Raw genomic sequence first — 14,336 nt, forward strand, 5'->3', positions numbered from 1 at the left:
TTGGATAGATTTGATCCTTCTCTCTGCCCACGTCTTATTGGTACCAGCTAGTTAGTCTCACAACTTATCAACTAGAAGCTTAAATCGATAGAAACAATACTCCTTCACTTCGAAGCTAATTGGCGTCATAAGCTGACTTAACTTAAATTAGTGAGATTTTTTCTATTTTAGTAAGATTTGAACTCTTTGACATCTGCTTTCATACTAATATTTATTTTATATATATAAAATAAAAGTTATGGAGTATAATAAATTTGATAAAGTATACTTGGGTACAATATATTTAGCGTTAATTTTAATAGAGAAAGTGTAGGGGGGTGAGATTCTTTTTTAATTGTCACTAAGACGTTAAGAATATGGCCAATAGAAAATCTCTTAAAGAAGTGAAGTCACTGAATAGATGCTTGGGAGTGTTCTCTTGAATAAGGAAATGCAAATCAATTAATTCTATAGGTTTATTGTTAGTTTTTCTATCTAAGGTTAGTGATATATGTGTATTTTTAATTAAAAAATTATTTTACTATTTTATACTTTTATTTTGAATCAATAAGTCACTCCGAACTTTCTCTTTGGATATACATTTATTTAACAGAAGTATAGTGATTCAAGTTCTTTTGTCATTTTTGTTAATGATGTTTATATTTACTGTTTACTTAAAATGCACGAGCTAAAGTAATTTTAATCTAAAGTAGAGAAACGTAAAATATATTTAACATTAAATTGAAGTACCTATTTACGAATCCAGGCCACAAACACATGGAAGATATTACAGCAAGTGATTGGTACGTGATATACTATTGGCCTTTTTTTATTATTATTTAGGGTTGTAATCACATTAATTAGGTGCATGTGAATCTAACAACTTGAGTTCTTGTCATAGTGGTCGGTAGCTGGAATTTTAAGCAGTGTTCGATGCTCGGTGAGAGTGAATAATTATGATAATTATGATCCGTGAAGTTCTATAATTTAATTAGCATATAATATCAAGTGTATTTTTTTTATTATTAATTCATATTTTATTATAATAGAATACATATAATTTACATATGTGATACATACTAAAAATTATTATTATAAATAAAAAAGTAAATATATTTAAATTGCAAAAGCTTACTCACATACAATATATTTAAAGTTAAGAAATACTACTCTCACTTTCTCATTTATTCTCTATCAAGATGTTATAATATCTTCTTGTTGCTTTCTATCAACTAATTGTTTACACTACATGCCAAAATATGGTTAGTAGCTGATGAGCAGCATAAATTCTCATCCTCGGCCTTCCAAATGTCGTAATTCGATATTGCTACCTGATTTGTTTTTCCTCGGCCTCAATAATTAACATTGTGATAATATAGCCGTGTGTCATTTAAAACGTTTTGGATGACACTTCGAATGCTTCAACGTGCCCATCTAATTAGTCACTAACGACATCAGCGGGCATTATCAAAGAACAATATGTTCAAAGCAAGAACGGAAGAAGACGAAAGAAAGAAAGAAAGAAAGAAAAAAAAACCTTCTGTTGACAATAAACCATAATAAATTCTATTAGCCCCACGTTCACTATAAAATAAATAGACAAGCAAAAGTTGCCACGCTTGTAATTGTTGAAGTAATTTTGCCGCCACCCAAATAAATTTGAGCTCCAGTAATTTACTAATTCGTTTTTCACGAAATAAACCCAACCTGGGGCTCGCACACGTTCTCCTCACCTATAAATACGTCGTAAATTCCCATTTCGATATCTCCAACGTATCGTTACATCTCTCTCTCTCTCTCACACACACACACACACATATACACTATGAGCTCAATGGCAGTGGAGATAGGGTACGGTGGACCGGCGGTGGACAATATCGTTACAATAGGATCGGAGGACGAGGGGATTTCCCTGACGTGGGAGGATTTGTGGGTGATCGCATCCAATGGCAACAGTGGGTCGCAGGTGATCTTATCGGGGTTAGCCGGTTACGCACAGCCCGGTGAGGTACTTGCCGTCATGGGTCCTTCCGGTTGCGGCAAGTCTACTCTTCTTGATACTCTTGCAGGTGGTATATATACTTCCCAGCATAGTTAGAATTAGACTGGACATTAATTTGATCAGAGGTGGGGTTACTGGACTATTGGTTTAAACAATAGTTCACTCGATCAAATTACTCATTTTAAAAAATATTTAAATAATAAATAGATGGTTTTATATAATTCTAAAACTAAAAAATATATATTTATAATGATCGTATAATTTTATGTATATCCTTCGAAGTATGTTATTTATTAGATATCCTTGTAATTGCTTTAGTTATTTAATAGAAGAGATAACAATTTTATTAACTAAAAAAATACTTGAAAACTAAAATAAGAATGTTTTGTTTTTTTAAATTTAAATTTTAATGTAAATTTACATTAACAAATTTTATACATGTAAATATAAACTTTAGATGGACATATAAATAAATAAGTACCTTATTAAGAGTATATCTGAAAAAAAACGAAATATATTTTATAACAAAAATATGTTATAAGCTAAATATTTTTAAAATGTTAGAACTAATATACCATTATAATATATAATATAATAGTTAAATATTAAGAATGATTGGATAATTTTATAAAAATATTTGACTTTGACTTAGTTGGGTTACACGAGTCACTAGTTCAATTATCGGATTTGCTGATTTTTAATCAGATTGATTGCTTAATAATAAAATTAAATTAGTTTAGTGGTTGGTTCACTAGTTCTTCAGTCTGACCACCTCGTCGAGTCCGATTTTGATAAATGTGAGATAGTTTTTCTTATTTATCTTGATATTTTATTATCTTAATCTCTTTCTTCTAGATTATTATAAGAATATAGTTTAAGTTTTAAAATATATAGTCCATGACTCCGCAAGTTAGTATGATATCATAGCAGATATTCTAATCAGTTCGTATCCTACGTGACTCATCTATTGAAATATAGCAAGTGAAATAATGTTAGAATGTAAAAATATAGAGAAAACTGCAATTTATCCCCCATATAACTTAAGCACCTAAAACTCTGTGATCTTTAACTAAAGTTTAACTAAATTCCAACTATTATCTTTTTTATAATATTTAATTAAACTAAGTCAAATTTGAAGATTTATAAAATTATAGTGCATTAGATAAATTTTTTAATGTATCTAAAAAAATATCAATTGAATTTTAAATAACAACAAAGACATAACATATATATTGAATAGATATATTTTTTTATGAGTATTATTTTAGATACGTTGAAAAGTATATCCAATTATCTATAAACAATCTTTAAATTTGACATCTGATTTAATTAAATATAATGAAAATAATAATAAATGTATTCAAACGAAATTAATTTTGTCGTTAATATTACTCTTTTTTTTCATTAATATCTATAGGTTTAGAAAAAGCGTATCCATCCATTTCTTTAAACATTAGCTACACAACAGCGTTTGTCGAATTCCAGGGAATATTAGGCAAGTCTTTGAATTGACATGCATAATTGGTCTAAAATAGAAAATATTCTCTTTGTTTTTATTTTTGGTTTAAACGATACGATCTGCCACATATGTAAGAATCAACTATCCGTAGACATGATCATCAGACGAGCCGGACCAAATTTGGGCTAGGCTTTTTAGGCCAACCGGACTTAAGTATTTGTTCACGGCTCGACCCACCAATCACTCGGGCGGGGCTAGAATAGTCTAGCTCGTTATCACCCGTCGGTCGTGATAGATTGGGCTAGTCGGTTGGGCCGGGCTGGCCCGACCCACTAATCACTCGGCCCGACCCACATTTTAGCTATTTTAGAATTTTTTTTTACTATTAGCTTAATTTTTAAAAATATATTTATATTCCTCTATTTAAAAATAATTAAAATAAATTAAATTTTTTTGAAGGTGTGTTAAAATAATGCAAAACGGTATAATACTAAAATGGTTTTACTTTAGCAAAACGGTAAATTACTGTAGTAGAACGGATAAAGTACTGTAGCAGACGGGCGGGCAAAGAGCTAGCCCGTGCCGCCCATGGGTAGTTTGGGCTCGAGCCGGGCCGAGCCTAAACCGGGTCCGGACTTAGCCCGGTCCAAACCGAGCCGGGTCAGGCCGGGCACTAGCGGGCTGAGCCATTTGATCAAGTCTAGCTGTTAGGTAATAGTTATAATATTCGGTATTATATTTAACTTCTCCATCATCTAAAGTCGAATAGATCTCATCCAATGATTGTTTTGCGGTCATAGGAGTCTTCTTTCTTTTATTTTTTCCTTCTCTAACAATAGTACTTTGCGATTGCGTATTTATAGGGCGATTGGGTTCAAATATGAATCAATCCGGAAATATATTGATAAATGGGCGACGCCAACCGCTAGCATTCGGCACGTCTGTAAGTAGTACCCAAGGGAACTACTATTACTACTACTATAATACAATCATGTCATGAGTGTTTTCTTAGCTTAATTTTATCGATGAAATGCTTCTTATATATTATACCAGGCTTACGTTGCCCAAGATGACATTTTGATGACGACTCTCACGATAAGAGAAGCTCTGCACTACTCTGCGCAACTCCAACTCCCAAACTGCATGACTAAATCGGAGAAATTAGGAAGAGCAGAGATGGTTATGAGGGAGATGGGATTGGAAGATGCAAAGGATACAAGGATCGGAGGGAGAGTTTCTAAGGGTACAAGTGGCGGCCAGAAGAGAAGGCTTAGCATTTGCTTAGAGATTTTAAGTCATCCGAAGCTCCTCTTCTTGGATGAGCCAACAAGTGGGCTGGACAGTGCGGCTTCATTCCACGTCATGAATCGCATCGTCAAGCTAGCTCGACAAGATGGCCTCACGATCATCGCGTCCATCCATCAGCCTGCCAGCGAAGTATTCGAGCTTTTTGATAGCTTGTGTCTTCTAGCTTCAGGCAAAGTTGTTTACTTTGGTTCGGTTTCTATGGCTAGTGAGGTAATTAATTCTAGTGTAATATATTTGAGTTGATTTTTAGTTTCATCTTAGTTTCCTTCTCGAGTAACCAAAGATTTCGTCATTCCCTGTAGTTCTTCGCTCTCAATGGATTTCCATGTCCATCCTTCAGAAATCCATCTGATCACTATCTCAGAACAATCAACAAGGACTTCGACAAGGTTCTACAATTGCTAGCAATTGTAATCTTTTTTTTTTTTTTTTTCCTTAAAGTCTGATCAAATTTTACTGACTAAAGACTTCGAATTTTAGGAGGTTGATGGAAGTAGCAGTTCGAATCAAGTATCCATAACTGAAGCCACTGCCATCCTCACAGAGTCTTACATGGCATCAGATATGCGCCAAGCAGTAACAAGACGAGTTCTTGAGATCCGTGAAAAGGTGAGCTGAAATCCAAGTCATTGATCATGCCATGCATTATAATTGCAATCTTACTGCCAAAGTATTATGTAAACGAGGTTTAAATTTGACGCAGAATGGTTCTCTGGTACGCAAAAGAAGCCAAGCTAGTTTTGCAACTCAATGCTTTGTCCTGACCAAAAGATCCTTTGTCAACATGTACCGAGATCCTGGGTATTACTGGCTAAGACTAGCAATTTATACCCTTCTATGCTTGTCCATTGGCACAGTCTTTTACAACGTTGGACAGAGTTTTGACTCAATTCGGGTAAAACCAAAAAAAAAAAAAACCTTGCAACTAGCTGCTAGCTGCATTAATCTGTACTAATTAAGGCCTAAGTTAGCGATATTAATTCTTCTTCTAATTACACTCTAATTGCTCTGCAGGCCAGGAGTTCTGCTATCGTGTTTGTAACAGGATACCTAACTTTCATGACCATTGGTGGATTCCCTTCCTTTGTGGAAGACATAAAGGTATAATATTAACCAATAACTTTTTCATCTTTTTCTATAGCAAACTTGATATGCAATTATTAATCAATAGGTCTTCCATCGTGAGAGGCTAAGTGGACACTACGGAGCAACTGCATTTATGATCAGCCAAGCGTTCTCTTCCGCGCCATATCTAGCTCTCATCTCTATAATCCCAGCAGTAATTGCGTACTACTTGGTCGGCTTCGACGGCGGATTTGATCACTTCCTCTTCTTCGTTCTAGTCGTGTACATGTGCATGCTGCTAATAGAAGGCCTCATGATGGTTGTGGCGTGTCTCGTGCCGGACTACCTCATGGGTATAATAACTGGTGCAGGAATCCAGGGTCTTTTGCTGTTAGACGGCGGCTTCTTCCAGCTGCCGCACGACCTACCGGAACCGGTGTGGCGGTTTCCGGTGCACTACATTGGATTCCACAAGTATGCCAACCAAGCATTGTACAAGAATGAGTTTATAGGGAAATCTTTTCCAAATAACCTGGGAGGTAATACTACTGGGGGTGAGATTGTGAAGGACTACTGGCAGATGGATGGCTACTCCAAGTGGTTGGATCTTGCTGTGTTGTTTGGAATGGTGGTCGTTTATAGGCTCTTGTTCTTGGTGTGCATCAAAGTTACAGAGAAGGTGAAACCCCTGGTTGGTAAAGTTAAAGCTTTGTCGATGAACAAGTCCATTCAGATCCTCAATTCACCCCTTAACTTCAGAAATTAAGATGGTGTAGAGATGTTATACAAGAAATGTAACCATAAATGTATTTTACGTATACAAATGTTGTCCTTATTATTGGTCAAGAAAAGACTAGTCGATTAAATAATAAATGACTATAATCTTTGGCACCAGCCGTTGTTGCACGTAACTTTCTTGCATTAACTTTCTTGCACGTTTAGAACATGAAGATATTAACATCACAATTTACAATAACGATCTCATTATCTACTCTCTTTTTTTTTTTTCCAATGAAAAGAAAAGCTTCTTTTAAAGATACAGGAGGAGGTAATGATTCCAAAATATAAATAAACTACAAGGCCCAATTACAAAAGCGAAAAGGCCGGCAAGAGAAATCAGCAGATAGGAGGAAGCTATTGTTAGAAATATATATTATATATATCTTTTTATTGATTATCGGATTTCATTGGTTAAATGGGCTATTAGATAATATTGGGTCATCAAGGCCCAAATGTATTAATGCATGCATACCAATTCACAAAATCTTATGCACCCTAATCCCTCTTACGTCTTTAGAATAAATAATCATAATACCACTCCGAAATTTGACCATCATATGCAACCAGAGATAACCAAAGGCACATAACATCAGTCCAATTAATGTGTACCCTTTTCTAGCTTCTCTACGGCTCTACCCTTCTTTTTGTCTTTTTAAATTGATTCGTTGAACGAGAGGAATACTTCTCTGAAACGTATCTCTCAGCAACCCCACAGTATTCATACTAAATACGGTGCAATGAATCGTGATGATTTCTTTTGATAAGATTGTGCTGCTGCTCCTCGTGGCCTGATGAAATGTCTAGATCGATTTAGCATAATAACAACATAAAGATTTTAGTTGGACAATGTACTATTGGAACGAGTTAGATATATACCTCTATCCAAAAGGTCAAGGAACTTAGTTTCTTAAGCTAAACTAAGTGGGAAACAACTTGTTATCATGAATAAATTAATCCAAGACCTTCATACTTAGTAACAGCGTACAAAAGATTTGACCTTGTTTTTGTTGACACTTTTACCTTCCGTGTTCAATTGTGTAATAAATAGTGTTAACTCACCGTTACTTTAAAAACTTAAATTATTTAAAAAATAAAAATTATAATATTCTTGTTTATTTTTAGATATTCTTGTAGAATCAAAAAGATAATTCGACTTTAACTTATAGACTCTTGCTCATAAATTGCTCTAAAAAATTAAGTTGTTAGAAAATAATAACTTTTATACGTTGTTATTAGGTGGCGATTTTCTTGCTTAGCTAACAGCTTAAGTCATAGTTAATTGCGAATAACTTAATTACGGTCCATGTGCATTTAATCTTTCGTCTTCGTACGACTTTATCGAATCCACGTTCTACTTTGTTTCAACAATAATATATTAAGTAGTGCTTTGACATGCAATAGTTTGAATCTTTTCATAGTCTTTGCCTGTGAAGCTATTAATGAGACCATATAAATCACGTACATGCTTACGTATATAAGCTTTGACATACAATAGTTTGAATTTTTTTTCATAGTCTCTGTCTGTGAAGCTATTAATGAGACCATATAAATCACGTATAAGCTTACGTATATAATCCCAACAACTTGCAAGCGTTATTATGCCTACCAGTTCCATAAAAATAAAAATCCTACCAGTTTCTTAAACTTCCTTGACCAAGAGATTGGCCATATTAAAATAAAAGGTCAAAAGCGCGTGACAATCAAAATAACGATTAGAAGTATATATATATATATATATATATATATATATATATATATATATATATATATTTAACATGACATAATTAACAAATTTCTCCTAATCACATGAACTATTGGTTGACTTTCTTTATAGAAAAAGAAAATACTCGATATTCTCCTATTGCAGTGGGAATGCAGTTCTGTTACTCGAGACATGAATCGCAAGCCAAACTCAAACATATAACATGCATAAGGAAAATATGAAAGAAAGAAAAATTAATGATATTTACAGTGCCAGAAACAGAGCAGACCATAAGTGATTTTAGTTAAATAACGCTTATTTTTAGCATTCAATAGTTGATAGGTGATTTATTTTATACAGAGACTAATATGTATATGAGCTGAAAGAAAGGAAGGATAAAAAAAATACTTATCTTTCATTAAATCTATTTAGCTGCTGTTGTTAATAGAGAGTAACAGATGTGATTACCTAAAACATTTCTACCCATTTGTAATTTTTAGTTAATATTTTGTGTAGCTAATGTGAAAGAAGCGAAAAAAAAATGCAATTTGAAATGCTAAAATGATTTCAGGCCTTGCTCTTTCAACGTTGCACACTATAAAAGAATTTGCTGAATTACTATCGTATGATTCCACAATCTCTTTCAATGAGAAAGAAAAGTTAATCCTCGTTCTAAATTATATTGACAACTTTGCCTACTCTCAAGTCACTACCACATTAAATAAAAAAAAGTCAAATCTTGTGCCAAACAAACCGAAAATAAGAATTATAAACAAATATTCTGTACGTCCATCATGCATTAATTTGTCAAAATCGTGCCCTTGACCTCTCCAGTTGAGCATTAACGATCATAGCTAATTTATTGTCAACATACCTGCTAAGAATATTATCTATACATGAATAAGAACGTTTGGTTGTTTTTTTTTTGGTGATGTTTGATTTCACTCAAATGTTATATATTTTTTCTTACTATTGGCTAGAGTAAAAGAATAATTGGGTCAATCTTTCCTAATAACAAACCATAATATGTCCAGATAATTCCCGTGTACTGAATGTCGACATGAGAATTATGGATCTCTCTCACAAGTTGATAGGTTCTCAATAGCAGATTGTCGAGTTATTTAATTGGTAGAGAATAAGAGAAGAAACTAGTCACCAATAAAAACTTCTCTACTTAATATTTACTTATAATTTTATATAAAAAAATTGAAAAAAAAATTTATCTATCAAAATTAGTTCTATTTTCTTTCTTCTTCTTTTCTTGAGAGAAGAGTTGCTCATGATAAGTGCATTAAGTGGCTTTTATATATTGCAGCTCAGAAAATCAGTATTTAGGTGACATTGCAATAATTGAATTATGGCATCAATTTACGTAGTTATTTGTCCTGAAACAGTTGTCAGTACGTCAAACCTCTCTTTCCATCTCTCAATCTCATCCTATTCCTAGAAACAAGTCTACAGTAATCGCTTCTCGACAAAACAAGGAACTGTTTACTTGTTTGTATAATATATCCCTCTTTTTCCGGTTTCTCTTTGCTAATTTTTCAACATATGAGCAATTGTATTGAATGAATTGGTGGTCTTTCAAAATGAGACTTTATTTTAGAAATAGACTTATTTTTATGAATGAAAAGGTATGAACTATCCCCGTCAATACCAGAGCTCAACTAGTAGGAAAGGGAGAGGCGAGTGATATTAATGGGAGCATGTTACGTCTTTGATATGCAACCAGTTTGTTCCTACATAGCAAAGTTAAATTTAATCCAACACCCAAATCTTTCCTATATCTTTCAAAAGAATCACAGGAATTTTCTTTTATTTAAATTAAAGGAAATAATTGTTCGTAAAAGGGTCCTAATTTTGCCATATCCGCCATCATCCTGGACCAACAATAAAGTAATAGGTAAGGAATTTAAATCTGAAAGCAAGTTAAAGTAGCCAAGATGTCTACATGCGCTGGAAACAGTTGTCCGTCTTCCACAAGTGGGAAAATTAAATTCGTGAAGTGGAAAAAAAGAGACTTTTTTTTATAGACTCATGGCCCTTGTCTACTTAATTTGAATCCGGTCACCTCTAGCTATTATATTTATTCATTCTCCTGGCAGCTCTTCCAAGCTAAGAATCTCTTCCATGGCGTCTCAAACCCAGCTAAACGTGCCGAGATGGACGCCAAGCCCAAGCCCTACAAGACCTCTTCGCCCTCGAGCTGATCACGGAGAAGGCTCCATGGAGATGCATGGTGTAAACAAAGATGGCTCCTTTCCTTTTGGTGATGACTCATCCTTGACACCTCCACCTCTCCACCAACGTTTCCCTCACAACGGCCAAGGAAGGGAGGGTCCGATGGAAGTAGTGGAGATAGGAAATGGAGGGGAAAATAACCACGGGAGGGATCGGAGCGTCTTCCTCACCTGGGAGGATCTCTGGGTGTCGGCGCTCGACGGCAAAGGCGGCGGCGTGCCGATACTTAGCGGCCTCAACGGGTTCGCGCAACCCGGTGAGGTCCTCGCTATCATGGGTCCTTCTGGTTGTGGCAAGTCTACACTTCTGGACACCTTGGCAGGTTCGTCTACCGGATATGCTATTCTTTTATTCTTAAAGTTTTAAGCTCGCTCGAAAATTATACAGAAACTTTTTAACTTGCACAGGAAGGTTGGCATCCAACGTGAATCAAACCGGACAGATCTTGATCAACGGGAGGCGACAGAAACTCTCGTTTGGGACTTCAGTATGATTACTCATCATTCAATTTTCCATGTTTGGTGCATCGTTGACTAATTAATATATGTATTCTCTCTTCAGGCTTATGTGACTCAGGACGATGTGCTAATGACGACGCTCACCGTCCGAGAAGCAGTCTGCTACTCCGCGCAGCTCCAGCTACCGGACTCGATGTCGTGGTCGGAGAAGAGGGAGCGCGCGGAGGAGACGATACGAGAGATGGGACTAGGGGCAGCCATGAATACAAGAATAGGAGGGTGGACCTCAAAGGGCATCAGTGGAGGCCAAAAGAGAAGGGTGAGCATTTGCATGGAGATCTTGACCCGGCCGGGGTTGCTCTTCCTCGACGAGCCGACGAGCGGGCTCGATAGCGCGGCGTCGTACCACGTCATGAGCCGGATCGCGAGGCTTGCGCAGAGAGAGAGGATGACGGTCGTCGCGGCAATCCACCAACCTAGCAGCGAAGTCTTTGAACTCTTCCATACCCTTTGCTTGCTTGCCTATGGGAAGACCGTCTTCTTTGGGCCGGCTTCGGAGACCAGTGAGGTAGTTATTAGATATCTTTGATAATAAATTATTTAGTCGTACAGACTTTGATTTTCGGATTAGTAGGTTATTTTATATAGAGGATGATCTGCCATATGGCGTGGGTTTCAACTTTCAACACCAGTTACCTACCAGTGAGGTAGTTATTAGATATCTTTGATTATAAATTATTTAGTCGTACAGACTTTGATTTTCGGATCAGTAGGTTATTTTATATAGAGGATCATCTGCCATATGGCGTGGGTTTCAACACCAGTTACTTACCTTAACTTTTATGCATTTATTTGGATGGTTTTCGGGACCATATTTTGTCCGATATACGATAAGTATCTAAATCATCTGAGTTTCTTTTTGAGTTTTTCTTTTGTGTGTCTGTGGAAAAAGGCAATAATATCACGTAGGCTTAATTATTAGCACAAATAATTAAACATTCATTTAAGAGTTGTATATATATATATATATATATATACTCATAAATATTTTATAAATATTTTTAATAGGGAATTATTTTATCTACTGCTACTAATAATAATAATTGTGGAATACTGAGAGAAATTTACTAAAGGGTAAGAAATTGCAGCATCATCTTGTACTCTTTGAAAATACGACACTTCAACATGCCTTGTTCAATGTGATATAAATATTATTTTTTCAGTAAATTCAGGCGGTTCATCAAAGTCATACCCCAACTTTCTTATACTCTTACAAGAAAGACTAATTATTATTTATTTTACCAGTTTTTTGCTTCAAACGAGTTCCCTTGTCCTGCGCTGAGAAATCCTTCAGACCACTTCCTCAGAACGATCAACAAAGATTTCGATAAGGTAAATGAAATCTCTAATTTACTTTCTAATTGATTTTTAAAACAATTTTTTTTAAGGAACTATATGAATTTAAAGTCTCGACTCTCAATTATGGTTCCTTTCATCAGGAGGTGGAAGAAGGGCCCCTAGATAAGCCAATCACCACTGCTGAAGCAATTGATATCCTTGTCAACTCTTATAAATCTTCCGTCACTTCAAACAAAGTGACCCAACGAATAGCAGAGATACGTGGAATGGTGATTCACATATCCTATTCTTAGTCCAATTTCAGTTGCAGTACATGACCTTGCTTTAATTCTCCTCTCTCTTTTCATCTTTTCTGGTAATGTTATGTAATCAGGGAGGAACTTTGGTGAAGAAGGGTGGTCAAGCTAGCTTCATAACTCAGTCAATGGTCCTCACCAGAAGATCCTTCGTGAACATGTACAGAGACTTGGGCTACTACTGGCTGCGCTTTGCTATTTATATTGCACTCTGCCTCTGTGTTGGCACTATTTTTTACGATGTGGGCCATAGTTATGGATCGATCCAGGTACGCAAATTTTAACGGCATCAGTTCTAAGATGAAGAGGTTCACATCTGACAACTGCTTGAAATCTTCCAGGCTAGGGGGTCCATGCTCATGTTCATAGCTGCATTCCTCACTTTCATGGCGATTGGAGGATTCCCATCTTTTGTGGAAGACATGAAGGTTAAATTTATTTATCAGTAATCTTTCTGCGTTAACTTTATGGTGATTATAACTTTTATTTATTTACTATAACTCAGATATTTGGAAGAGAAAGATTAAATGGACATTACGGCGTGAGCGCATTTGTGATCGCCAATACCCTCTCGGCCACTCCCTACTTGATTCTCATCTCTGTAGTACCAGGCGCCATGGCCTACTACCTTGTTGGCCTTCAGAAGAGTATAGATCACTTCGCCTGCTTCGCTCTGATATTGTTCATGTGCATGATGTTGGTGGAGGGCTTGATGATGATCGTCGCCAGCATCGTGCCGGATTTCCTCATGGGCATCATAACAGGGGCAGGGATCCAAGGAGTGATGATGCTGACTGGTGGCTTCTTTCGTTTACCCAATGACCTCCCCAATCCGGTCTGGAAGTACCCAATGTACTACATCGCGTTTCACAAGTATGCCAACCAAGGATTCTACAAGAACGAGTTCTTGGGGCTGACCTTCCCCAACACCCAAGCAGGAGGACCCACTGTGATCGCCGGTGATGAGATTTTGAGAGACATTTGGCAAGTTGAGATGTACTCCAAGTGGATCGATCTAGCCGTCTTGTTTGGGATGGTCATACTCTACCGGGTGATCTTTTTGGTGATCGTAAAGATCACGGAGAAGGTCAAGCCCATGATGAGAGGCCTCCGATCTAATAAGACTCCACTGCTATCCACGCAAGTCGTGGGAGAGGCGCCCAACAGTACAGAATCCTCGAGATGATTTAACTATTATGCAGTTTGAAGTTTAAAATTATTTCGCTATGATCATCATTTATTAAAGGTGGAGCGCTGTTCCCTTTCATATCTCATGAAAGGGAGAGTGCTACTAAGCACTTGTATCGCTTTTTTTATTTTTTATTTTTTAACCTTTCAGATTGTTTTAATTAAGATTGATAAATATGATGTAATATGTATCACAAATTTTATAAAGCAATGGAAATAATTGTGTTTTGTCTCAAAAATTAGACATAATGGACAGCGTTATAAATTATCATATTGTAATGAGTAAAATGTAATGGACCTTCCATAAAGGTATTTTAGATCATTTTCGTAAAAAAATATTTATATAGTGATATTAAATAAATAAAATATTTAGTGTAGAACTAAAAAATTTATATGATTGAATGAGTATACTGGTAGGTCTTAGCCCGATTAAAATTCGACTAATTTGACTGGGCCTAAATAAATCGGGTACAATGATCAGGTATGGGAGAAGAAAACA

The 14,336-nt window shown here is 35.8% G+C and overlaps 2 protein-coding genes across 3 annotated transcripts; both read left to right on the forward strand.

Moving 5' to 3' along the window:
- The first annotated feature begins 1,760 nt into the window (after positions 1–1,760).
- On the forward strand, positions 1,761–6,707 carry LOC140782852 (ABC transporter G family member 1-like). Of its 2 annotated transcripts, none has more exons than XM_073129685.1 (8): positions 1,761–2,048; positions 4,304–4,383; positions 4,494–4,958; positions 5,051–5,137; positions 5,229–5,357; positions 5,452–5,643; positions 5,763–5,849; positions 5,920–6,707. In XM_073129685.1, the coding sequence occupies exons 1-8, from the start codon at positions 1,805–1,807 to the stop codon at positions 6,577–6,579; spliced, it is 1,944 nt and encodes a 647-aa protein (XP_072985786.1). In that variant the 5' UTR covers positions 1,761–1,804; the 3' UTR covers positions 6,580–6,707. The 2 variants fall into 2 exon arrangements, with proteins under 2 accessions (XP_072985786.1, XP_072985793.1); XM_073129692.1 differs by having other exon boundaries at positions 1,761–2,018.
- A 3,590-nt stretch (positions 6,708–10,297) lies between these two features.
- On the forward strand, positions 10,298–14,076 carry LOC140794773 (ABC transporter G family member 1-like). The gene is made up of 8 exons (XM_073146947.1): positions 10,298–10,858; positions 10,944–11,023; positions 11,098–11,562; positions 12,300–12,386; positions 12,494–12,622; positions 12,727–12,918; positions 12,991–13,077; positions 13,155–14,076. Exons 1-8 carry the CDS (start codon positions 10,426–10,428, stop codon positions 13,833–13,835), a joined length of 2,154 nt encoding a protein of 717 aa, XP_073003048.1. The 5' UTR covers positions 10,298–10,425; the 3' UTR covers positions 13,836–14,076.
- The last annotated feature ends 260 nt before the right edge of the window (positions 14,077–14,336 follow it).

This window comes from Typha latifolia, chromosome 1 (genome assembly GCF_019914945.1).
Source record: "Typha latifolia isolate L0001 chromosome 1, TyphaL0001v2, whole genome shotgun sequence".
NCBI classification, from domain to species: Eukaryota; Viridiplantae; Streptophyta; class Magnoliopsida; order Poales; family Typhaceae; genus Typha; species Typha latifolia.